Raw genomic sequence first — 27,075 nt, 5'->3', positions numbered from 1 at the left:
TTGTTGGAGGGGAAGCATTTTATTTTGGATTTTAACGTATTTGTTTTTGACGTGTAGAATTTACATCTTTCAAGTATACCATGGCAGGATTTATAGGAATTGTATCCTATCAAAAAAAGTTTGTGGACAAACAACTTTCATATTTTCAGATTTAAATTATTCTCGATTTACTTGTCCTTGAATTTATTATAATTAGAAATATACAGGTGCTAGTTGAATGAAATACTTACATATTTAGAGAAACTTTATTGTGATATTTGGAAACATAATCCATTAGGATTGAGCTATGAACTAACCTTATTAAAGTTGTAAGTCAATTGCAAAGTTGATTGACCCTGGATGTATCCTCAGTTTAAACATTACATTCTTCAACGATTATGAAGAAAGCCACTAGATAACCAATGCGCTAACTGGACAACCATGTATCCTTAGCACTGATATGTTAAGTGCGGCATTTCAGATATAACTTGGTTCATATTATTTCTGTAATGCAATACAATATTTATGAAATATTACACACCACTGAGGGTCATATGAAATTATAACAACCAGACCGTCAGCCACCAAAAGTGTATACATTCACCTTCGGGGGCTTACTGGCCAGTCCTTATAATGTCATATGGCCCGAAGTGGTGTGTAATATTTCTTATATTATACCGAACATTTTATATTGCCATTCAATATTTTAAAGCGCTTTAAATGTGTTTAATTGAAGAAAGCTAATAATGTTTACTTGCGAGAAATTTTCGCCGTTGTGAAAATATCAAGCTGCACTTACCAGTTGTATGACGTCAGTGGTCCATATTACATTTTTGGCGAGGACAAAGAAGGGACACATTTATGTAAGGTATAATATAAAGAATTATGTACCACAAGGGCATTTTGGGGGAGGCACTTCTGTGACAGTTCTAGATGCTCAGCCACAGTGGATTAAATTTACCGTAAAGAAAATGTATCTTGCAGACGCAGGCCAACCGCCTGGTAGAAACACTGATGAAATGTACGCCTCATTACATTCGCTGTATCAAACCTAACGAGACCAAACGAGCACGAGATTTTGAAGACAGCAGGTATGGCAACCATTCATTTTATAACCATTGTTTTGTTTGAGCTTGTCAGACAGTCAGTCTTATCCAGGTGATGTCTTATGATAGGGTAAGCTGGTTTTATTTAGTGAAGGTCAACCCAGAAAGAGGCTGTAATGTATTGTGTGCTGTCCTACGGAATGATCTTCAGTTGGTGCATAATGTATCAACCGGGAATTAACCATCTTCGCTCTATTTTCGCATTGTTATACCCCCCAAAACAAAGTTTGGGGGGGTATACTGGAATCGGGTTGTCCGTCCGTCTGTCCGTCTGTCCGTCCGTTTTTTTTTTTGTCCGGGATTCATCTTTGTCGTTATTGAACAAATCTTTTTCAAACTTTCAAATATTAATGACCATGATGTAAACCTGTGCCTCCGTGGATTTGGTCAGAGTCGCATGATCCTGAGTGGAGTTGTGGCCCCTTAATGAGTTAAATTGGGCAAAATTAGCTTTGTCCAGGATTCTTCTTTGAAGCTATTGAGCAAATCTTTTTCAAACTTTCAAATATTAATGGCCATGATGTAAACCTTTGCCTCCATGAATTTGGTGGGAGTCACATGATCCTGAGTGGAGTTGTGGCCCCTTAATGAGTTAAATTGGGTAAAATTAGTTTTGTTCGTCCTACTCCTTCGTCATTTTTGAATGAATCTTTTTCAAACTTTTAGCCATGGTGAGAACATTTGCCCCTGTGATTGTGGTTGGAATCACATGATCATGTCTCCAATTATGGCCCCTGAATAAGTTAAAATAGGCAAAAATTATACAGCTTTGTCTAGTTGTTACTAAAAATAGAAAAACGGTTTCCGGACGATAACTCATGAAAGGCTAGACAGATTTGAACAATTTTTGGTACACAGGTGTAACATCAGAAGATACAGGTCAAGTTCGATATTGGGGCTGGTGGGGCCAAGGTCAAGGTCATTGTTACTAAAAATAGAAAAACAGTTTTCGGACAATAACTCATGAAAGGCTAGACAGATTTGAACAATTTTTGGTACACAGGTGTAACATCAGAAGATACAGTTTGGTACACAGGTGTAACATCAGAAGATATAGGTCAAGTTCGATATTGGGGCTGGTGGGGCCAAGGTCAAGGTCACTGTTACTAAAAATAGAAAAACGGTTTCCGGACGATAACTCATGAAAGGCCTGACAGATTTCAACAATTTTTGGTACACAGGTGTAACATCAGAAGATACAGCTCAAGTTCGATATTGGGGCTGGTGGGGCCAAAGTCAAGGTCACTGTTACTAAAAATAGAAAAACGGTTTCCGGATGATAAATCATGAAAGGCTTACAGATTTGAACAATTTTTGGTACACAGGTGTAACATTAGAAGATACAGGTCAAGTTTGATATTAGGGCTGGTGGGGCCAAGGTCAAGGTCACGGTTACTAAAAATAGAAAAACGGTTTCCGGACGATAACTCATGAAAGGCTAGACAGATTTGAACAATTTTTGGTACACAGGTGTAACATCAGAAGATACAGGTCAAGTTTGATATCAGGGCTGCTGGGGCCAAGGTCAAGGTCACTGTTACTAAAAATAGAAAAACAGTTTCCGGACGATAACTCATGAAAGGCTAGTTTTTCTTGTCAGCAGTGTAACTTCTAAATTACTCAACATATTTAAATAAAACAGTACATGCATGATAAAAGAAGATGCAGTTTGCAGTAACCTTGGAGTTATGGCCTCTTTTCAAAGGAATGGTTTGCCATTCCTGTGTCCAGGCGGCATTTGGGGGTATTCGTCACTACTGTGACAGCTCTAGTTTACAAATGTGAACGCAGTTATATTGAAATAATTCAAAATTTTGTTTGTTTGTTCATAATGTATTGCTTTTGGTTGTGATTTTTTTCTGAAAATGGGGAATTTCATAGGCTCATTTAGAGGGAAATCAGGATCCATTCCGGGTACCGGCAAAGAATTGTGAAAATGCCCTTCCTATTACTCAATACTTAGCCGAAAAATAAAAATTTACTACAACTTCTGTAAGTTTCATTTTGGTTATCAAATATTCGATCGAAAGAATTACTGAATATCAACGTTGTCATTCGTTTGCATCCATAGTTTTTACCAATGATTGTTTATGGTTATTGTCCAATTTTCAATCCCAAATTTCCATTTTACCGGGGTGAATAATATTGACAGTTTATTTTACTTAGACATGGGAAGTTAAATCTATAAGTATATGACAAATGGTAAATCTGATAATATGAAATTGTTTTGTAAATTTTAGAGTGAAACATCAAGTGGAGTACTTAGGCCTGAAAGAGAACATCCGAGTCCGCAGAGCTGGCTTTGCCTTTAGAAGAGAGTTTCCTAAGTTCATGAGAAGGTAATAGCTGTTGTCATAAGAACCTGGAAAAGCTAACACTTTTAATAGTTGGTCATGTGTTTCCTTTCAGAGATTATTGAAATGTATACGTATGTATACGTTAATGTTATATCCAAATAGACGTGCCGTTTTTATTGTCTATTTTCTGATTCTGCGACATGATCATGGCTTACCTTATCTCAAAAAAGGCAATAAATTTGAGTAAATGTTTGTATTTATAAGAAAAAAAAGTTCAAACTCAAATGTTTTGACAATTTTCTCCAATTTATATGTATATGTATTAATAAAATTAATGCTTTTTGTCTTAAATTTTGCACCAATTTCTACATGTAACGGGAAACAAACTTTCCTCATTCTTGCCCAAGGTCATGTATTGACAGAAGCCGTGTGTTAAGTGGACCATTTCACTGATTTTCACAGCATTTGAAGGCTTCCAAGTTTTTAACTCTTTTCATGACTGATCATCAAATTAAGTGAATTTAAACAAAAGGTCCTTAATAAGCGCGCAGGGTTCCCAAAAAGACACCTGTCCAGCAAGTGTAATAGGACATTTACGGTATCTATGTCAATGGATCATGTAGCTTTGTAGGTGGCAGTAGGTTGGATGGATAGTATTTGCCAACCCTTACATACTGTATATATACAGTGAAAAACTTCAAAATATATGATGAATACAACAACAAAATTTGTTGTAAAAGGTTCAATATTCGACATTTTTTATTCGTGCAGTGATAAATTATGTTGAAAAATTAGCATAAATGATGATTAAAGTAAGCTGTTTTACGAAAGCCATGATTTTTTTTATAACATGTGCATGTAGAAACAAAGATGTGTCCACCGTAAATATGGATTTACATTAAAACTTTTGTCACATGCAGATACGCCATCTTGACACGAGAAACGTGGCCGCGGTGGGAAGGGGAGATTACACGGGGAGTACACCATCTTATGTCCTGTGTTAACATGGACCCGGACCAGTACCAGCTCGGAGCTTCCAAAGTCTTCATCAAAAATCCTGAATCTGTAAGCCATAATGTGTAAGAAACTGGAATTTCTCTTCATTGGCTGTTCTCTACAGTTCCAAACTGAAATTACAAAAGAAAAATATTTCCAAATATATCTTATATACAAAATTCGTTAAGCAGGATTATAGTAATTGGTCCCATGTATACAGTGCTGATCGAAAAATCCATCCAGAGGGCATGTGTGGAAGCTTGCCGAGCAACTTGCAGCGTGCCTGTTAATCAGATTGTTTTAATTGCCCCCACCCCATGAACATGAAAGATATTTTTCTTGCACACCTAATACTTTATATTTAAGTAACATTTGACATTACACATTCTGTTTTTATGCATTCCACCAAGTAGCATTTGCTTAGTTGTTTACTAAAGTCCTGTTCATGAGGTGTAGTAATTTGAAGTTAATGTAAAAGATTGGATGTCTGTGTGTCAGTACATATATTAGGTATCAATAAATAAGACAGACAGACTTTTCAGCGTTTTAACAAATAATCCATTACTCAAATGGCGGGAGCTACATGTACCGATAGACAGGAATCACTTTTTCTATGCATTTAGGAACAATTGGGTGAATGAGAAATTTTAATTTATTCTGACACTTGGAAAGGTTGTAACTTTATACTTCAGAGAATTATAAAGTGCGTAGAGAGAGTATATAGACTTACAATCATTTGATGTTGGAGGGCAAAATAAAAATAGTAAAAACTTGTGTTTGTTTCAGCTATTTCTGCTGGAGGAGATGCGTGAGAGGAAGTTTGATGGGTACGCGCGAATCATCCAGAAGGTATGGAGGAAGCATCACGCCCAACAACAGTACTTCAAACAGAAAGAGGAAGGTATGTAAAATAATGACTCTTGTTTTTGTGCACCATCAGACTCTTGACTTTGTGCGACATCTGACTCTTGAACCTGTGAGCCATCTGACTCTTGTTTTTGTGCACCATCTGACTCTTGACTTTGTGCGACATCTGACTCTTTACTCTGTGAGCCATCTGACTCTTGACTCTGTGTGCCATCTGACTCTTGACTGTGTGTCTCATCTGACATTTGACTCTGTGTCTCATCTGACATTCAACTCTGTGTGCCATCTGACTCTTAACTCTGTGTGCCATCTGACATTCAACTCTGTGTGCTATCTGACTTTTGACTCTGTGTGCCATCTGACTCTTGACTCTGTGTGCCATCTGACTCTTGACTCAGTGTGCCATCTGACTCTTGACTTTGTGCGCCATCTGACTCTTGACTCTGTTTGCCATTTCACTTTTGTTTTTGTGCACCATCTGACTCTTAACTTCGGGTGCCATCTGACTCTTGACTCTGTTTGCCATATGACTCTCGTTTTTGTGCACCACCTGACTCTTTACTCTGTGAGCCATCTGACTCTTGACTCTGTGTGCCATCTGACTCTTGACTCTGTGTGCCATCTGACTCTTGACTGTGTGTCTCAACTGACATTTGACTCTGTGTCTCATCTGACATTCAACTCTGTGCGACATCTGACTCTTAACTCTGTGTGCCATCTGACATTCAACTCTGTGTGCCATCTGACTCTTGACTCTGTGTCTCATCTGACTCTTGACTCTGTGTCTCATCTGACATTTGACTCTGTGTCTCATCTGACATTCAACTCTGTGTGCCATCTGACTCTTAACTCTGTGTGCCATCTGACATTCAACTCTGTGTGCCATCTGACTCTTAACTCTGTGTGCCATCTGACTCTTGACTCTGTGTGCCATCTTGCTCTTGACTCAGTGTGTCATCTGACTCTTGGCTTTGTTCACCATCTGACTCTTGACTCTGTGTGCCATCTGACTCTTGACTCTGTGTGCCATCTGACTCTTGACTCTGTGTGCCATCTGACATTCAACTCTGTGTGCCATCTAAATCTTGACTCTGTGAGCCATCTGACTCTTGACTCTGTGAGCCGTCTGACTCTTGATTCTGTGAGACATTTCACATTTGACTCTGTGTGCCATCTGACTCTGTACCATCTGACATTTGACTCTGAGTGCCATCAAACATGTGACCCTCTGTACCATTTGACTCTGTGTACTATCTGTCATTGGACTCTGTGTACTTTCTGTCATTCAACTCTGTGTACTATCTGACCTTCAACTCTGTGTGCCATCTCACATATGACACTTTGTAATGTTTTACTCAATGTGCTATCTGATTTTTCGACTTTCAGCCTCAGACATACTGCTGAACAGGAAGGAACGGAGACGTTTTAGTATCAACCGTAACTTCATTGGTGATTACATTGGAATGGAGGAAAACCCAGCACTGAGAGCTCTTGTTGGAAAACGAGAACGCATTGAGTTTGCAGATACTGTCAACAAGTATGACAGAAGATTTAAGGTAGGGAATAAAAAAAATATTCTCATTTGATTGAAATGTTTTATGGTATTTAAAATTGGTTAGTCTGAAATTTCAGTGTTTTAAGTGTTGAAAAATTGTGTCATTAAATAGCATTATGAGGAATTCAGTCAAATTAGTATTTAATGAAAGTTTTTTTCTTAGAATCAAGGAATATTTTCCTTTCTTCATTTAATGTTCAAAATCATACTCAAGTCAAAGCAAGCATAGTAATAGTTCTGAATAGATGTACCAGATCTTTTATACAAATTATGAATGTTTCAGTCCACAAAGCGTGACATTCTACTGACACCACAAAATATCTACCTTATAGGGAGAGAGAAGGTAAGTACAGTGACATTTGCGACAAAGAAATAAAACACAACACTGAGGGCCATATGACTTTATAAGGACCACCCAGTCAGCCTACAAATGTGTATATGGACCGAAGCGTAAGCCGAGGTCCATTCACCTTCGGGGCCTGACTGGCCTGTCCTTAAAATGCCATTTGGCTCGAAGTGGTGTGTTATATTCCTCATATTATACCGAACATTTTCTATTGCCATTCAATATAGTGAAAGCACTTTTGATGTGTTTTATTGAACAAAGCAATTAATGTTTACTTGGGACAGTTGTTCGCCGTTGTTAAAATCGCAAGTCTTATTCATCATTTTTATGATGTCAGCGGTCCATATTATTTTTGGCGAGGTCCAGACGGGCCAAAAATATGATATGGACCGCTGACATCATACAACTGGAATTTTTATTAAAAAACACTGATATACAGACAGATCGACTTTATATGTACATATAAGGGACACATTTATGTAAGATATAATATATATCATTAGGTATTAATTAAAGGTCCAAGGGAACTTCATCCCATCACAACCTTTCAAGATATTTAATTCAAACTTATAACATATTAAGTAGACAAGCATAAATTTTTTGTACAGTTATTGCCCCTTTAAAGTTGGAAAATAAAATATTTATAAAAACAAAATAAGGCATCAACACTATTATATAAAACAATTAGTACATGACCACAGCAGATATATTCAGACTGAAATATCAATTGCTATGTGTTTTATCTAATGTAATTGCAGGTGAAAAAGGGGCCACAGAAAGGGCAGTTTGTTGAAGTTGTGAAGAGGAAACTCCCTCTAGAACAGGTCCAATCTATAGCATTCAGGTAGGATACAGAAAGGATAATTGCTTGTTTTATTATCCTATATATGGATATAATTCAACGAAAAATTGTTTATTTCAGTGAAAGATCGCAAAATATTTCACCTCGTGAACACTTGATTAAATATTACACTAGCGGCTATGAAACCCATGAAAAATAACTTTTGGTACTCACTTGGTGAAATATATAACAATCTTACAGTGAAATAAACAATTTTTTATTTTTATCATATCCATAAAAAGGATATTAAATATCATTTTTTTGCGCCAAAACTTTATACGAACGTAACATCATTTTGGAAATGACGTTGTTAGAATAGAGTCCCAACCTTGTTCGCGCTGAGGAACAGACTTCAATTACAAAACAGTGAAAATATCAAATTGATATTTTCACTGTTTAAAACGGAGAAATTTCAATTTTATTTCTCTTATAAATCTTTATAAACCACCTGCAAGCATATAATAAACACTCTTCTCACCTCATTTTCTATACTGCTAGCATAAAAAAGTATCCATGAATTTGAAATGGTCTTATTCGTTGATATGAGTTATACTAGATAAGTCTACTGTACGTATTTTTTCCAGTACTATGCAAGATGACTTGATGGTCCTGCATATACAGAATGACTACGCCAGTGTGTTGGAGTCCGTCTTCAAGACTGAGTTTCTCTCATTGCTCACAAAACGATACAAGGACAAGACAGGGAAAGATCTGAGACTACAATTTTCTGACAGGTAACGCATTCATATTGTAATATGTGGCTTTGCTAATATGTGTACTAAGTCTATATATGCGCCCTTATGAAGTGCATATAGTTGCTGCTTTGTCTGTCCATCCATTTGTCTGGCCGTAAGCCCAACTACTCCGGTCAGGGCTATTTCTCAGCATCTACTGGCTTGTATCAAATGAAAGTTTATGGGGAGCTTAACTAAGAAGACGAGATGGGCATATTATCAGCATGCTCAGAATTTTTGTGACAGTGCTATTTTTTTTTTGTTAATTTCTATATAGTGTGGTATAGGTCAGTATGTGTCTGGGCTATTTCTCAGCAACTGCCAGTTTAAATTAAAAGAAACTTCATGAAACCTTTACTTACAAGAGGATATGCGCATATTATCAGCATATTCCAGTTTGATGATTTTCCACAGAGTTACGGCCTTTATAATTTTAAGAAAGTGTGATATAGGTTCATTTGTGACCGGGCTATTTCTCAGCAACTACCAGCTTGATTTCAATAAAACTTAATGGAAATCTTTACCTATGAAATTTAAAATCAAATTTATAACCCATTTGGGAGCATACTTCATTCCTAATGAATATCTTGTTAAATATTGTCACCTTAAAGCAGCATTAGTGTGTCAAAAGTATCAGAAGTGCTACAGTTTGTACATTTTGTGCAAACAATAATTTTTTTTAGATGGAAGATGAAACACATGAGTTACAGGGGAGGTATGCCCCTTTGATAAAGCTTGTGCAAACTGTAATACAATTATGACCCATTGTCATGAAAGCACAAAGTACTTGAGTGAGATATTATTGTATTCAGTCACATCCTCTTCTTGCTATCTGTCCCACCTTTGCTGCCTGTGTCACATCTGATATCCACTACATATGAACTCTGATATCTGCTACATATGATATCTTTAACTTTTGGTATCTGATATCTACTACAAATGAAATCTGATATCTGCTACATGTCTGCTACATTTGAAATCTGATATCTACAACATATGACATATGGAATCTGCTTGATATCTGATATCTGGTATATTTGATATCTGATATTAGTTACATTTGATATCAACGCTTTTGTGTCTTTATTGTATATATAAAACAAGCGCCATAAAAATCTGGTATATAATAAAATCTTGCCTTTGAAAACTGCAATAGTTACATGTTATTCTTTTATTATGATTTCCAAAATATGAGTTTTATTGTTGTAGTTATCATTTCATTACCCTGATGTATTTAACAGTATTGACTTTGCTGTGAAGAAGGAGGGCTGGGGAGGTGGCGGGTCACGCATGATTAAGTTCCAGAGAGGCAGTGGTGACGTCCCTGTGTTGAAAGCCTCCGGCAAAAATCTCGTAGTCTCCATAGGACCAGGTCTGCCTAAAGACTCCAGTAAGTAACAGTTGCTTTATGACTTCCTTGGATAGTTAAACCTTCGAAAACTCGGATCTGTATGTACGTTATGTTAACTGTGTCACCATTAAAGTTCAAGTAAAATTCGTAAAACATATTAAAGGATCTTGTGTAAGTCAGTTTGTTGCCAAACATGGTCATATGAAACCCTGTGAAATGGATGTCTGGTTAGCACAGTTGTTTGGACTCTAGCTTCTCACCAAGGGACTGTAGGCTCAATTCCGTGCCTGGGCATTCTCCATTTTGGTTTGTTTCAAGTCACCAAGCCGGATTAGTGGGTTTTCTATGGGTACTCCGGTTTCTCCCACAATACTCTTGCACAACATTGTGCCAACTAGAGTTACTTAGCATAAGTTTATAAATTTCTTCACAATGGTTGTAAAATAAGTAAAGTTTTTACCACACACATTCGGTGTAAAACAATGAATTGTGGTCTGCTATCTAGTGTTTAAATTTAGCACCTATTTTGACCTCTAATCTATTCCATGTTTTTCCTTTTTTTCACATTGAGCCATGTACTGTGTCTGATAAAGGGCCATAATAATTTTGAACTTTTATTTAGAATTACAATTGGCAATGTAGTCTATCAAACTATGATATCATGAGAACTTCTATTATTCAAACTGTTATTGTCATTGAATATCTACCCTTCTTTTCAGGGCCACGGAGGACAATTGTTTCTGTCAGCAACGGGAAATCAGGGAACCGCCGCCCATCGAGAACTGCCCCGTCACGCCCTGCTCCGTCCTTTGCGGCACCCGCCATTCCAACCAACCAACGTAAGAGGGTTACATACAGCTATATTAAAGATCACCCTTGTTGCCTTATCAAAATTCTCAATAGAAATCTATTCTCTGTAGATGGTTATAACAGAGAACATGTTATTTCCTCAGTCAGCGCCTAGTGGACTATCTTAATTAGAGTATGCTTGCCAGGTTTATTTCGAAGCCTTGGCATGAATTTTTATTTGCTGGCACCAAGTGGATTAAAGGTGTTTTATGATGTATTTTTCTCTTGGTTATATCCAAATAATTTCTTAGAAAGGCTTCGTTTCAGTGTAAGATCACACTAAATTTCACCTTGTGAATTTTACTTTTGGTGCTATCCTTTATTGCCGTAAGGTACTTAAGTTAATCCCACAAAACATGGCCACATTATTGCGAAACTTTGTGGTTCTGGAAGAACATTTTTCACAGCCTTTTCACCAAGCCGGACAAGTGGGTCTATAGAAAGACAGTAAAGCAGTGTTCTAAGATTCAATGATAAAAAATAGCAATGACTGAAAATGTCATTTCTTTCTAACAATATAATCAACAACCATTTTACAATGTTAGCCCCAGGGAGAAGGATGTCGAAGCAGCGAAGTGTTGATAAAATGCCGTCTCTACCAAGAGAGGGTGGCCATAACATGGCCAAGAAGATTCATAATGCTGTACAGCATAGAAATAATGACTTCATGAAAGTCCCAGATTCAGGACAGTCAGGGTAAATATTATCAGTACTTTTGAATATAAAATTTCAATTTTGTAATTATGGACTAACTAAGCACTTGTGCCAATGTAGACTGAAATTAATTGGATCATGTTGAGGAAATAACATTAAGACAAGAATCTTTACATGAACTTTTTGTACAAATTCAAAGGGCCATTACTCAAGTGGAATATGCTGGTGTTCATGCAAAACCAGGCTTGGTATTTTTCATTTCATTTCTGTAGGTTCGTTTAAATCCGTCCACCAGTTTTGTAGATTTGGGTGGACAAACCTATTTCTATATGAACATTGTTAAAAAACAAAGGGCCATAACTCCAATCCATATACCCGATGTTTTATACAAATGAATGTTGACCAATGTATTTTTTTCATTGTGACAAAATAAATATTGCAGAGCTCAGCGTCACAGACTTAGTGGAGTAAAGCCGAAGCCAGGGGCTGGCCGTCCAAAGCCCACCCCGAAACCGAAGCCTGCATCTTTACCACAGTGTAGAACTTTGTATGCATATGATGCTCAGGACACGGATGAACTCAGTTTTAATGAGGGAGAAATTATCGACATTGTTAAAGAAGGTTAGAAATTATTCCATGTTATTTCTAGTATATAACATCATAATTTCAGTTCAGCGTATGCGTTGTTTTGTTGACATATAGTTCAGGAAGTATCATATCTAACAGTTAAAATTGGGGACAACTTACTTAGCTTTATCCAGGTTTTCTACTGGGTTATTAGAATGAGGATATCATTTGATTAGCGTCCGGTGGGGTCAAACTGTTGGTTTCTGCTCAATATTTTTAATAAAAAGCATCGTATAGTAATGTAGCAAGCTTACGTAGATACGTACCTTGGAATTGCATTTGGGGTATATGGGGCCAAGGTCACTGTTAATCAAAAAAGATGTAATGGAAGAATTGCTTTTGCAAACTTAAGAACACTGTTTATATGAAGGTTACAGCAATGGATGCATTTAGTACAATAGTCTTGTATTTGGGTAACAGAATCTCGAATGGTGAACATTTCTGTTAGCACATCATTAAAACCTGGTTTTGTCGCATTGCAGTATTTCTAGACATTTATTGTACTGGTAATGATAAGTAATTAAACATGTATTCCTTGTATTCAGATCCTGCTGGCTGGTGGACTGGACGGCTTAGAGGAAGAGATGGACTGTTTCCAGCAAACTATGCAGAGAAAATATGAAATCTCATCTTGGGTCTCATTTGTAACTTTAACCGCTGCTTCACTCGTAAACTCCACAATACTAATATCATGACAGTTCCCACAGTTTTCTGTGATTCATGACATTTGATAACTTGTCTCATAGTGTTATGATTGTTATATAATTATAGACTCTGGTGTTGACTCGTTTGCAGACATGCTGATAATTGTCATGTTTGCTTACATTATTACGGCTTTGTTTTTTGTTGATGGTTTTCTTTCCAAGGGTTATTGGCCAATATGTAATCAGTTAAGCTTATACATCTGTGTCATTTAAATGATGTCACCACATGGATGTATATGAATAACATTTGCTTTGTTTAATAAAGCTTTCTAAATGAAAGAGGGAGTGAGTGGTCAGGTGGTATAGGTATCGGCCTCTTACTGAAGATGTTTGAACACCACCAAGGGTACTTTCTCATGCCTTCTCAAAATGGAGACCAGTACTGGTTTCTACCCAGGAAATAGAATTGAGAGTTATTTATAAGCTATATATTAGCTTCCATCATAATGGAGCTGAAAGAAACAAGTATAAACTAAAATATATGTATATTCATCACAATTCCAAATGAACAAAAGTCAATGAATATTTTTCATGAAAATTGTATGTGTTTGTTTACCTTCTGAATATTAGCTCACACTTTTTGTGTACTGAATGCAATACAAAAAATAATGGACTTCATACACTGTAAAGTGTTCAAGTTTTACATTTAGAATTTTATACGATATCGAAATGTACCAGACTGTATATGTTTGTACTGTCCAACATGTATGGCAAATAGTTATTATACTGATCAGATAGTTCAGTATTGTTCTCTGTCATAACTTAGTATTCAGTCTTATGCCTCTGTCAATGGGATCTCTGGACAGATTCACATCATTTAATCATTTAGAAGAGCTCTGATAACCAAAAACTACCAAATTTCCATTCAGTAATGAAAACAACCGCCAAATTTCCATTCAGTAATGAAAACAACCGCCAGATTTCCATTCAGTAACGAAAACGACCGCCAAATTTCCATTTAGTTATTCAAGGGTTTTATTAAGCAAGTTATTTGGAATCTCATGCATGTGTACTGGCTAGTTTAGAGGCCTTTGGGGGGCATTACGTGCTGAACACTAAGAAAGTTAGCATTGATATTTTGGTCTACTAAACGATTACTTACATATACCTTAGTTATAGATATACATTTATACAAAATATATTTTCATAGCAAATGATTGCCTTAATGCTAGGTTTATGCATTTTATAGAATTGTAGACTTTTATAGAATTGTAGACTGCTGCATTTATATTTGGTGGGAGTTTGTCAATACTTTATTAATCTGTTGTCTTCTTACTTCTGTGATTATGCACTTGTTAATGTTTGATATTTTATTAAATACCAAATGTGTTATATGTGAACCACCTGAATCAATACCGTTTGTTGCAACTTTTTTTGTATTACTACATAGTCCCAGTATGATGTCCGAACAAATGTGTGTGATTAAATTATACCCCCACAAAGCAAAGTTTTGGTTGGGGTCTTCAGGAGTTAGTTTTTCGGTTGGTTGTTTTTTTACCGTTTCACTTTGACAACTCATGAAAGGGTCGATGAATAACAACTTGTAATATTGGTCAAGTTCGACTTTGCTTACAATTTTTTTTTTTTAGAGTTTAGCCGCTTTTCAGCTTAGTTAGCCAAAAAATTGATTTCAGGGTCATTGCTCATGAAACAGTTGATGAATTAAAACCGTTATTGCAACACATGTTGAACACCATGTAATACAGGTCAAGTTTGACTAGGCTTAAACATTTTTTTCATGAATTTTAGCCGCTTTTCAGCTTAGTTGCCAAAAATTTGGTTTCCAGGCAATTACTTGTGAAGCATTCAATAGATTAAAAGAGTTATTGCTACACATGTTTAACACCATAAAATATAGGTCAAATACAACTTGGGTTACAAGCTACCCTCTTCAAAAATGGTGTCCAGTTAATAACTTGTAAAAGGGTTGACAGATTTATATAATTTTACTCCATAATATAATTGTTTGGCTATAGTAACAATCTACCGAATTTTGACGGAGTTATGGCCACTTTCAACTTAAAAATTTGTCAAAAATACATTGCCCGATCAGTAACTCATGAAAGGTTGAACTGAGTTATCGCCCCTTTTCAAAGAAATAGTTTACCATTTCTGTGTCCATGGGGTATATGTGGGTATTTATCACTCGAGTTGATTGTTTCATTTATGCTATTTTTTCTCACAAACATTCCTACTTGCGTAAATATTAAAGTGTTGCTTCAGGTTCTTGTTCAACTCTTGTGTAACTGAATTATTTTATTCAATTAGTCTAGTCAGTTGTATCTGAGTAACAACATCTTTTTAAGCATGTTGGTAGCTTATTACAACATGTTTGTCATACTTATTGACAGTGGAGACTATTGGTGTCCACTGTTCACACAATTTATTACTCAAATAATGGCTTTTACGCAAGATAATGTTTTTAAACGGTTTTTAAGTTTCTTCATTATATCGCTGCTCTTAGATTATCAAATATTTCTTTACCAAATATATTTGAACGTGTATGAGATTAAACAATGAAATTTGATATATTATTTCCACATACACTTTATTGTTGAGGTATTATTGTAGCAAAGCCAAGTAAAGCTGGTTTGATTGAACACTAGATACATGTCATTTTGACATTTTGTGAGAGGAGCATGTCAGTTGACACAGATGTCAGTTAACACAGAAGAATAGAGAAATGTCAATTGACAGGATGTAAGAGGAACAAGTCATTTGACACAGAAGAAAAGAGAAGTGTCAGTTGACACAGAAGAATAGAGAAGTGTTCATTGACACAGAAGAATAGAGAAGTGTCAGTTGACACAGAAGAATAGAGATGTGTCAGTTAACACAGAAGAACAGAGATGTGTCAGTTGACACAGAAGAATAGAGACATGTCATTTGACACAGAAGAATAGAGTTACATGTCAGTTGACAATGAATAATAGAGAAATGTAATTTAAGACAGAAGAAAAGAGAAGTGTCAGTTGACACAGAAGAACAGAGATGTGTCAGTTGACACAGAAGAATAGAGAAATGTCATTTGACACAGAAGAATAGAGTTACATGTCAGTTGACAATGAATAATAGAGAAATGTAATTTAAGACAGAAGAAAAGAGAAGTGTCAGTTGACACAGAAGAATGGAGACATGTCAGTTGACATAGAAGAATGGAGACATGTCAGTTGACACATGTCAGCTGACAGAAGAATATAGATGTGTCAGCTGACACAGAAAAAAAAACATGTCTGTTGACACAGAAGGAATGTGTCAGTTGACACAGAATAATAGATGTGTCAGTTGACACAGAAAAATAGAGATGTGTCATTTGACATAGAGGAAAAGAAAAGTGAGACAGAAGAATAGACATGTCAGTTGACACAGAAAAAAGAGAAGTGTCAGTTGACACAGAAGAAGGTGTGTCAGTTTACACAGAAGAATAGAGATGTGTCAGTTGACACAGAATAATAGAGGCGTGTCAGTTGACACAAAAAAATAGAGACATGTCAATTGACACAGAAGAATTGAGAAGCGTCAGTTGACAAAAAGTTGAATTAATTCAATACATTCACGGACTCTGACATGAAGTTAATGCCTTATCTATAGGCCCAAAATGCTGTGCGTGCTACTTTTTTTATAAAAGATATTACACAATTAGGTTTTAAAGGATTTCTTTTTTTAACCCTTTCCCTGAAGAGTGTGTTTCCTTCTTTTTGAGCCGTACATGCATATCGCACATTCTGTGGCATTCCACAATTCTGTTATGTAATCCAAGAAGGGATTCAACACTTCTGAGTTTTAACATTTTAATTACAAAACATATTTAATCATTAAGAACTAACAATAAACACAATGACAGATAATTTTGATATTCAAAACATACAATGAAGGCATGTACAAATCAGATCTTATTGCAAAAACTTAGTTTACCTTGCAAAATCTATTCTGTTTTACTATACAATACAGGTAAAACTTATTTTCTTGAACTGAATTGAATTCAAAGCACATTTTGAATTAATTTAAGACTTAGAACACTACTGAAATGATGATATTAATCATCTTACAAATATGGCGCAATAAAAACACATCTACTTGAATACATTCTAGCAAGAAATTTAAAAAGCAGAGCGACTTCAAAATGCATGACTACTTGGTAGATGAAACTGATTTTTCAAACATTGGCCCTATAAAATCACAACATACAATATTTTCCACAACTTTATATCTCAATTAAAAAATGAAAGACACTAACATCATTAATGTTGCATTAAATGCAAAAATAAAAATATATCCAACTAATTAATTATTGGTAAAACACAGGATAAGAAAAAGAGGATAAAACACAACTTTACATGTCAGATTTTAGACCTTAGAAAAAAATCTGTTTTTCCAAAACAATCTATTAACTAGAAACGCAGCAATGCAACATAACCAGGTTTTCAACATTGACAAGTCTTGACAAAGAAAAAATTGCTTGTAGATGACACATTTGTATCAACAGGCAGGAGTTATTTTAATTCCTCTTTGCATGGCAAAGTAACTGCCTGAACACAAGTGTTGATGTCGCCCATAAAAATCTTTAAAAAAACCTGGTTTATAATCACATTACGAGAACATTGTAGCAAAAATATTTATAACAAAATACTTTTCTATTTTGAAAACAACAATAATGAATTTTTGACAAAAGATGGCTTGGTCTCCTAGAATTGGCAAATGTAGCAAAAATGATAAATCAAGCCTTGTTTAGATATTTAAGATATTTGACATGATAAAAACACAGACACAAAGTCACAACCTAGCGTTCTTACCACCTAGCTTACTTACCAGAGTAACATAGCAATCACATTTACTTTTAAACCACCAATAAATACATATTTTAGTAATGTAATTGTGTTACCATGGCAAATCATATACATTTTAAACATTTAACAAACTAGGAAGCACTTTTTTCTAAGACACTAAGTGTCTGAGGTCAGGTGGTTGTTATGGTAACAAAAACACTTAACAGATAATTATTATATATCAAATATACCAAACAAGAAAACAGCATCTTTAAGACACAGAGTTGTGAATTTGAAAATGAAATGCCGCTTTTAAGCTTCACATGGAACATTTATTATAAACAAATAGACCAATCAAGCTTTGGTAAAATTGATATTATCACAACCAGTTAAGATTCAGAAAAGACTAAGCAATCCTAAAAATGTTAAACAATAACCAAAACTGCCATCACAACATATAAAAAACATCAAAATTACATAAATATTTATGCCATAAAAAACTGTTTTCTCAAATATAGTCCATTTTTCTGACTATCCGAGGAAGACTAAAATTTAACACCTCAGTAAAACAAAAACTTTAAAACAAGTTTTCTTGCATTTTAAAAAAGTAAAGGTTTAGTTTAAGAGCTTTGTTTCATGGATTGCAAAGCAATTATTATTATTAGACCTTAATGCTTCCTAAACTGTTCAACTGGGCATAGCACCATCATAATAATATTTCAATAACTTTTGTCTTCAGAGACAACAGCCTTGAAACGCCAGTTGAACAGAATTTTTCAATTATATGGCAACTTGTAACAGATATTACAGCCAATAGACATAAATTTAGGATTTAAGTTACTCAAATAGCACAAGTTTTAAGTTCACATCACTATATTGGACGTTCAAGGACATTCTAGACTTCAGTGTGTATTTTCTGTGTGTGCAGTGGCGTATTCTCGTCATCACTGTCACTGTCACTATTATTGGCCTCACTATCTTCGATCTCACATAGTCCTGAGATTTCGGACATATCATCTACGATGGAGCCCCGACTGTACCCTATATCGTTCATCTCACTATCTGTAGTGAAGGCAGCTGAGAGGCGATTACTGTCCACGTTCAGCTCACTGTCGGTGGTGATCATCGACAGTCTATTGATATTGCTCGAGTTCACAGGAAAACCGTAGTGTAACACAGAGTCATTATCATCCTCCGAACTTGTTGTGTGACTAGAGTCGCTTACATTTGTGTCAACATTGTTATTGGCGTAAGCGGGCGGTGGAGGCCAAATCTCTTCCTTAGTAGGCTCATCAGCACTATGAGCACTCGTGAAGCTTGAATTAAGGGGCAGATAATAGCTAGGATGCACGTGAATGTTTCTGGGCATCTCGTAGTCGTCCAGAAGTCTACTTTGTTCAGCTAGGAGCTCTTCGTAGTTTGGTAGCTCAGGTGGTTCTTCCATGTCATGTTCGGCATACTCCGAGTCACCAACATATTCCGAATCAGTAAATTCCCCATTTGTCGTATATTGTCCAATACCATTGTGACGACCAATGTTATTTATGTGTGTGTTTGACTCGTTGCTGTGGTGGCCACTAGAGGCTGGCGAGTCTGGACACTCGCCCGCTGGTACCTCGCTGATGTTGGGAAGAGATTTTTCTGGTGCCAAGTCGTACGTATCCCAGTTATAGACTGAAAAAAATACAATTTTTTTTTTATGAAACATGGTATTTCAAGTGGAAAAACTTAACAAGCAATATGTCTTAGACAAATAGATATTACTATGCTTTAAAATATTTAGCATGGAGAAAATACTTTTATCAGCAAAAGAGGTTCATAGAGAACGTTGTCTAACCAAGAGATATCGTAGCTTTATGTGACAGGGTCAGGCAATATAAGCAGGGATATTGTGCCTCATCAATAATACTAGCACAGCCTATGTTAGTTTTCTCTGTTTATACATTTTTACAATAATATACACATTATGTGATACAATAAGACGCCATATTTTATACACAGTTTGCCTTACAATTCATGACTTTTTTTTGGGGACATGACGAGGAGCTTGTTTGCCCAACAGATTGTATGCACTTATCAGTATTTTGCCCCAGCAAGGCAGGCACATGCTTTTTGTAAAGCATTTAATTAGGGTGCACTCTCACAGATTTTCAGTTTTGACACTTACTAAAAAATTAGTCTCAGAATTTGCTGATTTGGGCATCATTGCCTTCAATTTAGTCGTATTAGATAATTCACAACAGAAAAAAATTCAAATTTTAGTTAGTAATGCTTTTAGCCATAAAACATCAATTTTCAAACTTAAATATGATAAATTGCAATCTGATCTTTTGTCAGCAGTCTTATATCACTGGTTTCTAGACATTTATGCAAAAATTGCCTCATTCAAAAACAAAAAATAAAAAAAAAGTTGTCAATTGAGTGAAGCTTTAAAAAAGATGGTTCCCAGCAGATGGGATTTGACATATCTGGCGAGCCCAGAGACAGGGAAGGATGGCAAAACACTGGTAAGTGCATGAATGATGATTAGGATAACAAGGTACTGAGAGCAGTAGTCCATCAACTAAAAGAAAAGTCATTAGAACTACACAGAAGTAAGATCTTCACAACAATTATGTCTAAGGAAGCTGAATAAACATGACATAAAGGGCCATGTTGACTTCAACAGTTCATAATTACAAAGAATGACAATAGTAGCCCAGATGCAATTCAGTCTTTCCCTCCTTTGTCATTTCTAGCTACTCTCTACCGATACCTACCAACTCCTTTCACAAAACAAGTTTGTAATAGAAGAAGAATATTGAACAAGATTCCATAAACAATCCAATAGGAAATTATAATCACTTTGAAAAAGAAACCCAAGCCACAGTTTACCCATGCATGAAATAGAAAATATGCAAAATAACTGAAATAGACCAAACTTAGCATATTTAATACATAAACAAGAATATTGCAAGGCAGAACATAATATATCCTCTGCCAAAGAGCCACAAATTCTGTGACTGGAAACAATTCATTGGGGGCCATAACTCTAGTTACAGAGACTATTTATATAGGTTTATTTATCAACAATATTGTGTCAGCGAAGAGTATTTTTCAGTTACAATACTGTAGCAGGCTTCTTTGAAAAGATGGCAATTCAAGGATCACAACTCTTGAGTGTCTCGGATGTGAATTGGTTGGATCTTGACCAAAATTTTTTATCATACTTTCAGCCCATTAACATTGTCAACAAGTTTGTTAAAGAAAAGAAAATATTGTTTTAGAGTAGACAAATCTTATATGGTAAAACATGACCTTCAAGGGCCATAACTCTGGCTTTCATTGAAATTATGCTTTAAATCATCATTACCAAGTTTGATGAGCACATGATGCTCAAGTAAAACAGCGGACAATAAGAACTCGGTCAACATTTAACAATTCAAGGGCAATTAATCAGGAGTGACTTGAGCAAATTTGCTGATTATTAAACTTGCCCGTACATGTTTGGTGGGGTGCAGTCAAGATCTGATCAAGACTGCAGATGTCATCTGCCACAGGCCTACTCGCCATAAGTGATCCCAAAATAATCCCCATATTTGATAGATACGGGCAAATAAAAATAAAAATAAAACACTAAAGAAAAGGATAACTTAAATAAATCTAGCAGTTCCTACAACCAAAACAGCATAACATCCTATAACAACTTATAATATAAAAAATAAACCATCACTATGCTTCAAACTATTGCATACCATTCTTTTCTGCAGCTTAAAATTGAAAGTAACAAAACAATACAATTGAGCTTAGTGTCAACAATAAACATATGATAGATTGTAGAAAAGCATAATTGATATGACGCCCAAGACATTTGTTCTGTGCCCTGTATTGTTATTAAACAGTTTGTTCGACTTCACCTTTTTAAACCAACTCTATGCATTTCCCTGCCCGGGGCTTCGCAGATACAAATAATTGATACAAGTTTGAAAAATGCCAGTACAGTCAAATCTAGTTGGCTCGGTTTTCCAGGGATCGGCAAAAATACTTTGAGCTTTATGAATAACGAGTGAACCAAATTGGTCCTTTACATTTAGTTTGAGCCAAAAAGGAAATCGAGCCGAGCATTATCGAGCCAACGGGTTTCAACTTTATACTGCCATGTATAAATACTATAAAATTAGGGCCACCCTGCGTCATTTCAATTATAACCAAACAGTTTGTGCCCTCAATAAGTTTGTAGATAGAGATGTTAGTACATGCTATTTAAGGTACATGTAGAGTCCGACTGTAGAGGCTAATCTAATACAAGATACTGTAGGCAACAGGTACAATACAGTGATGTATCATCATGCTAATCACCTTTTCTCCTTTTTTTCCTAGTTTCTGCATCACAAAAACGGTAAATATTAGTATGATACTTCTACAGACAACCAGTATCTCCGAAACAACAGGCCCCATACAAAAATACTTAAATCAAATCTCAACTCATTTTACCACATAACATCAAAAGTTATTAAAAATCGTATATGTTTGTACATTGTCTAATAGAATATGTTGATCAAATTTCCACAGACAAATATTCTGCAACAAAAAATGAAATTGAGTATAACTGTTTTTTAACAATTATTCAAAATTAATATATTGTTTTGCTCTTAAATTAGTTTTCTTTTAAATAATGACAAAAGATTTTTATCGAACACATTTTATAAGAAAATAAAATCTAAAAATAAGTAAAAACATACAAGATTTTGAAGCATACTATGTTTTTGTATGGTAAAATCAGTTGAGACTGAGATTGAAATTTGACTTAAGTATTTTTTGTGATTTGGAGACCTGTTACTTAGTTTCCAAATTTCATGGCTCAAAGTATAAAACAACTGTTTCACTTTTTAAACTAAATACATTAATTAATCTTAAAGAAATATACCTAAAATATATACCATGCCAGTCAATTTTCATCAAACATACAGCCTCATTAAAAGTTCAAATATCCTTATTAAGTAGCATGACATTTTATTTTCCGCACAAACGTGTTTCACAGCATTCGGAATACCTCCTCCATTTTCCTTCAAAAACAACCTCGGATGTATGCTGGTACATCCGCAGAAGTAGTTAGTAAAATTTTAAATATCAGTTTTAATTAATTGTAGTGTTTTAATATCTATGTTGTATATCTAAGCTTATGTATTATTGCATAATTTATTAAGATCCCAAGAGTAAAGTCATTCATAGACAATCTACTTTCAGGGTAATTTAATGTTAGATTTCTGACATTGTAAACCATCCATATACATCCAAGGTTGTTTTGGAATATGGTTGAGGTGTTCCAAATGTTTTCACAGGAAGCATTGTCATGCTTGTTGCCATGGCAGCAGGGTCACTCGGTGCACTCACCCAGTACATTTGCACCCGAAATTGGAGTACAACCGTACTATGACAATGTGTCTGTTGGAAATATTTCTGTTGGACCAAAAGTAACAGTCCTACCTCTAGCTATACCTATAGAAGCCAAGAAAGAATTAAGCCCTAGGAAGCAGGTGAGGACAAATTTAATTTCACATTAAAATCTTTTTCGCATGAAAAATATCTATTAGTTAATTACCGGTATTAACAATAAATGCTAGTAGTTTTCTAAATTAGTACATGTAAAATGGGTGAATCCGATGACCCATCATGATTCAGTTAATAAATCGTGTTGGTATGTTATAAACATAAATGTAATCAGTAGATCTAAGCCTGTGACTGATCTAAATCTAAAATTAAATAACGATTTGTTCATTATTTCTGGTACATATGTTAAGTTCAATGACTGCTATAATTGACATAGGGCCGATTGTTCAGAACTTTATGAAAGTTAATAACATTGTCAATTGCATCATTGTTAACGTTTAAAGATGAACTATTTGATCAGGTCCTCGTATATCACAGCTGAACCAGTTGTCTCAAATCTTGTTAGAAATACAGCAGATCACAAGTGTGTCCCTGGAACTTCTAGAGTGGGAAAGCTTTAAAAGTTAACAACAGTGACGTTAACAACATTGTTAACTTTAACAAAGTTTTGAATAAATGGCCCAATGTCTACACAATGTGAGTGTGAGTGAGGGAATAATACCTTGCTGGTCATCCTCCGACTCCGAGATTGGCAGGCTGCCAACAGAGCTCGTCTCCTGACCTTGACCTTCAAGGTGACTCATGGGCATCACCGTGCCAACCGGCATCAGCTTCGACATCTTATCGCTGTGCTTGTCTGCAATAAAACAACATTACATTGTACCTTTCATAGTTAATACTGCCCAAGCTTGGGATAAATTTCCATGTTATTGTTACTTAAAAGTAATTTGTGATGAGGACAGTTTTCAATATTAACATTATGTACCTTTCATAGTAAATACTGCCCAAGCTTGGAATAAATTCTCATGTTGATGATACTTAAGAAGAGTGTGTTTGTGATTAGGACAGTTACCAATAATTAACCTCTTTAAATTACACCACAATTCCTCAGCAGGGCCAACTTATGGCCTGTTACACAGATGACAATATAATTAACTCGACTATGCCAACACAAGACATATATAACTATATACCTGAGATATAATTCTGGAGAATATTTTGGCACGCTCGTTCCCATGGTTCTTTCTGTAAAGAGTCATTATCGCTGCTGGGAAGTGATGACATAGTTGGTTGAACACTTGCAATGGAGCGGCCAGGTTGGGCAAATGTTTGCAGAAAGTCAGAGTTGTAGGGCGAAATATTGGGAATGCTTTCTAGGTCATCTGCTGCACTGCCATAGTTACAGTTACGGAGCTGGTCAAAGTTGTTGAGCGTGTTAATGGAGTCTCGAGCACTGGGTGTGTAAGAAGCCGGGCGCTCTGGAACGGGCGGAGGTTGAGGGGACGGAGGTGTCTTTCGTTTATTGTTCATGTTGTCGATCTTGAGGATGTTCTCTGCCTTGTAGTTGTGTTTGTCACTCTTGTGCAGGTTGAGGTACACCTCGTTGCCATCTCCTGGCACACCAGCCGTGACATTGTGGTGACGTTGGTTCTTTTTGCGTCGCCACACACGCACCAACACAAACGCTATTACAACTACTATCAGACCACACACAATACCTACAATGTAATCATAGCCATTACAACCAATGAGAATCCACACACAATACCTACAATGTAATCATAGCCATTACAACCAATGAGAATCCACACACAATACCTACAATGTAATCATAGCCATTACAACCAATTAAAACAATGAGAATGGTATTTTTCTTCAATTTACAAATAACTCATATTTTATCCTAGTATTCATTTAAACAACAACAAATTAGACTGTTGTTTGAATAGAACTATAATACTATTGTTGTTTGAATAGTTTTCATTTACTGTGTATCAGTTTTTATAATCAATGAATAAAATTTACAGCACAAAAAGTACATTGTATCTTGTTTTGTCTAAGAGTCCCCTGAACAGTTTTCGCACAGCATTGACAATGAGCACTGATTTGCACCCTAACCTGCCTCCCCTGCTAACCCCATCCAAAGTTGATTGAAAACTTACAACCAATGACAGTAAACAGGTGTTAAGTAAAATTAAAAATAGAAGCAGATACAATTTTCGAAATTTCAACCCTCAAAGTATCACTTATCTCTTACCAACAATGATGTAGATCTCCTCTTTTTCAATGCCTTCGTTAGATGAGGTAACCCGAGGCAGCAAGATTTTCTCTTCGCAATGTACGCCACTGAACATTTCCGAGCAGTTACACATGTATGTGTTTGCCATCTGTACGCACGTTCCTGCATTCTCGCATGGGTTAGACAGGCACATGTCCTCCATTGACTCACACCGTGCACCTGATGAACAAAACACATAAAAGATCAATTGATGATATGTGATATACACCATGCATTGTTGTTATATAGCCGAACCCTGTGGGCTTTTACTCACTTGGCTCAAATATTTCGTTGGCTCAACCTAAATGTTATGGACTAATTTATTTATACTAAACGTAAGTATTCCTGCTTGGCTCAAGGTATTTTCTGAGGCTCAAGATTATTTCACCGGTCCCTGGGAGTTAGAGCCAACAGAGTTTGATTGTAGTTATAAAGCAGTGTACCACGTTTTATATTAATATATGTAGTATTGTTTAAGTTATAACAATGAGTATTTTTTCTTTGATATTTTAACTATTTAAGCTCCTGGAACAACAAATAAACCAACTGTTTTTTAAGCCAAATGGTTAAGTCTGGATTTGGTTACTGTGGCAATTCATTTGACAATGAAACCTGCGCTAGACATTTCCCTAATAAGGCAATACACTTTTATGATGATCGGAAGATAAATGCAATCGAACCCCGTTGGCCCGAACTCATTCCCTCAAATTCTTCATTGCCTCAAACTGGATATAACAGACTGAACTATAAACTAAAGTTAAGCATTCCCACTTGGCTCGAAAATTTCAGAGGCTTGAGGTATTTTCGCTCATCCTAGCAAACAGGGTTCGACAATACTTGCTATTCACATTGCTGACACTGAACATGCAAAAAGTGATCTATGTATGTCACCTATCTGGGCAACACAGTAAAAAGACGCAATTTTTCAAACAGTTCTTTATTACCTGTAATATTTTTGCTCTCGATTCATTTGTTAGTATAGTTACCTGCATATCCTGGGGCACACCTGCAGGTGTACGATGTTGGTCCTTCTATACAGGTGCCCGCGTGTTGGCATGGCGATGTCTGACAGTACTTCCCGTACTCACAACGTCGCCCCAGGAAGCCACCAGGACATGTACACTGGAAGTCATTCGGCACGCCCTTCAAATTCGCGCACACACCTGCAGAGGGGAAGGAATGCATTATTGGCTATTTAATAATCAAATAAGGAAGATTCATGTTAAAATTGTAACACAAAGGTTGACAACAATTTTCATTGAGAGCAGCATGAACTCCCTTTAAAACAATCACAAGTCCCCACTCTTGGGCTACATCGTGCCAATGAGAGTTAATTAGTATTAGTTAATATAAATTTCTTCACAATGGTTGTAAAAAATGTAATGTAAACTAAACATGAACCTGTTTTCCAGCTACCCACAAAGTTAAAGAAAATGTGGGTCCTCTAGATGAAACATTACAGAACCACATACCGTTGTTGAGACAAGGCATCCGCTGACAAGGGTCCTTATCAATCTCACAGCGGAGTCCCTGGAACCGCTCGCCACAACGACACATGTACGAGTTGGCTGACGTCGCCTCACATTTTCCACCATTCATACAGGGGAAACTACTGCATACATCTAGCAGTACAAAACAGTTATCCTTATTTCAAGTATTAAATAAAATACACTGCCATGTAGGTAAAACAAGCACATTTGTTTCCAATTAAATAGCTAGAACTGTGTTTAGTGCCTTTTTTTAACATTAATTTAA

The 27,075-nt window shown here is 35.9% G+C and overlaps 2 protein-coding genes across 10 annotated transcripts in view; one reads left to right on the top strand and one right to left on the bottom strand.

The window, feature by feature from the left end:
- LOC128227275 (unconventional myosin-Ie-like) overlaps positions 1 to 15,433 on the top strand; it is a 44,818-nt gene extending 29,385 nt beyond the window's left edge. For both annotated transcript variants that reach the window (XM_052937651.1, XM_052937653.1), the window contains exons 16-28: positions 964 to 1,070; positions 3,326 to 3,424; positions 4,303 to 4,447; positions 5,165 to 5,279; positions 6,632 to 6,801; positions 7,084 to 7,143; positions 7,905 to 7,990; positions 8,572 to 8,721; positions 9,963 to 10,111; positions 10,792 to 10,911; positions 11,467 to 11,617; positions 12,018 to 12,196; positions 12,748 to 15,433. In XM_052937651.1, coding sequence (XP_052793611.1) covers positions 964 to 1,070; positions 3,326 to 3,424; positions 4,303 to 4,447; positions 5,165 to 5,279; positions 6,632 to 6,801; positions 7,084 to 7,143; positions 7,905 to 7,990; positions 8,572 to 8,721; positions 9,963 to 10,111; positions 10,792 to 10,911; positions 11,467 to 11,617; positions 12,018 to 12,196; positions 12,748 to 12,824 — 1,608 coding nt within the window. In that variant the 3' untranslated portion in view covers positions 12,825 to 15,433. The remainder of the gene's footprint in view (positions 1 to 963; positions 1,071 to 3,325; positions 3,425 to 4,302; positions 4,448 to 5,164; positions 5,280 to 6,631; positions 6,802 to 7,083; positions 7,144 to 7,904; positions 7,991 to 8,571; positions 8,722 to 9,962; positions 10,112 to 10,791; positions 10,912 to 11,466; positions 11,618 to 12,017; positions 12,197 to 12,747) is intronic.
- A 1,253-nt stretch (positions 15,434 to 16,686) lies between these two features.
- The window catches only part of LOC128227273 (protocadherin Fat 1-like), a 104,644-nt gene continuing 94,255 nt past the window's right edge, over positions 16,687 to 27,075 (bottom strand). For 6 of the 8 annotated variants that reach the window (XM_052937644.1, XM_052937645.1, XM_052937643.1 and 3 more), the window contains 7 exons: positions 26,793 to 26,942; positions 26,307 to 26,483; positions 25,300 to 25,500; positions 24,236 to 24,760; positions 23,764 to 23,898; positions 22,011 to 22,034; positions 16,687 to 19,346 (listed from right to left, as the gene is read on the bottom strand). In XM_052937644.1, coding sequence (XP_052793604.1) covers positions 18,568 to 19,346; positions 22,011 to 22,034; positions 23,764 to 23,898; positions 24,236 to 24,760; positions 25,300 to 25,500; positions 26,307 to 26,483; positions 26,793 to 26,942 — 1,991 coding nt within the window. In that variant the 3' untranslated portion in view covers positions 16,687 to 18,567. Of the gene's footprint in view, positions 19,347 to 22,010; positions 22,035 to 23,045; positions 23,151 to 23,763; positions 23,899 to 24,235; positions 24,761 to 25,299; positions 25,501 to 26,306; positions 26,484 to 26,792; positions 26,943 to 27,075 lie in introns of all 8 variants that reach the window. The other 2 variants (XM_052937650.1, XM_052937648.1) reach the window with 2 other exon arrangements.

The sequence above is a fragment of the Mya arenaria genome, chromosome 3 (genome assembly GCF_026914265.1).
Source record: "Mya arenaria isolate MELC-2E11 chromosome 3, ASM2691426v1".
Classification (NCBI taxonomy): Eukaryota; Metazoa; Mollusca; class Bivalvia; order Myida; family Myidae; genus Mya; species Mya arenaria.
This window is presented reverse-complemented; position numbering and strand designations above follow the sequence as displayed.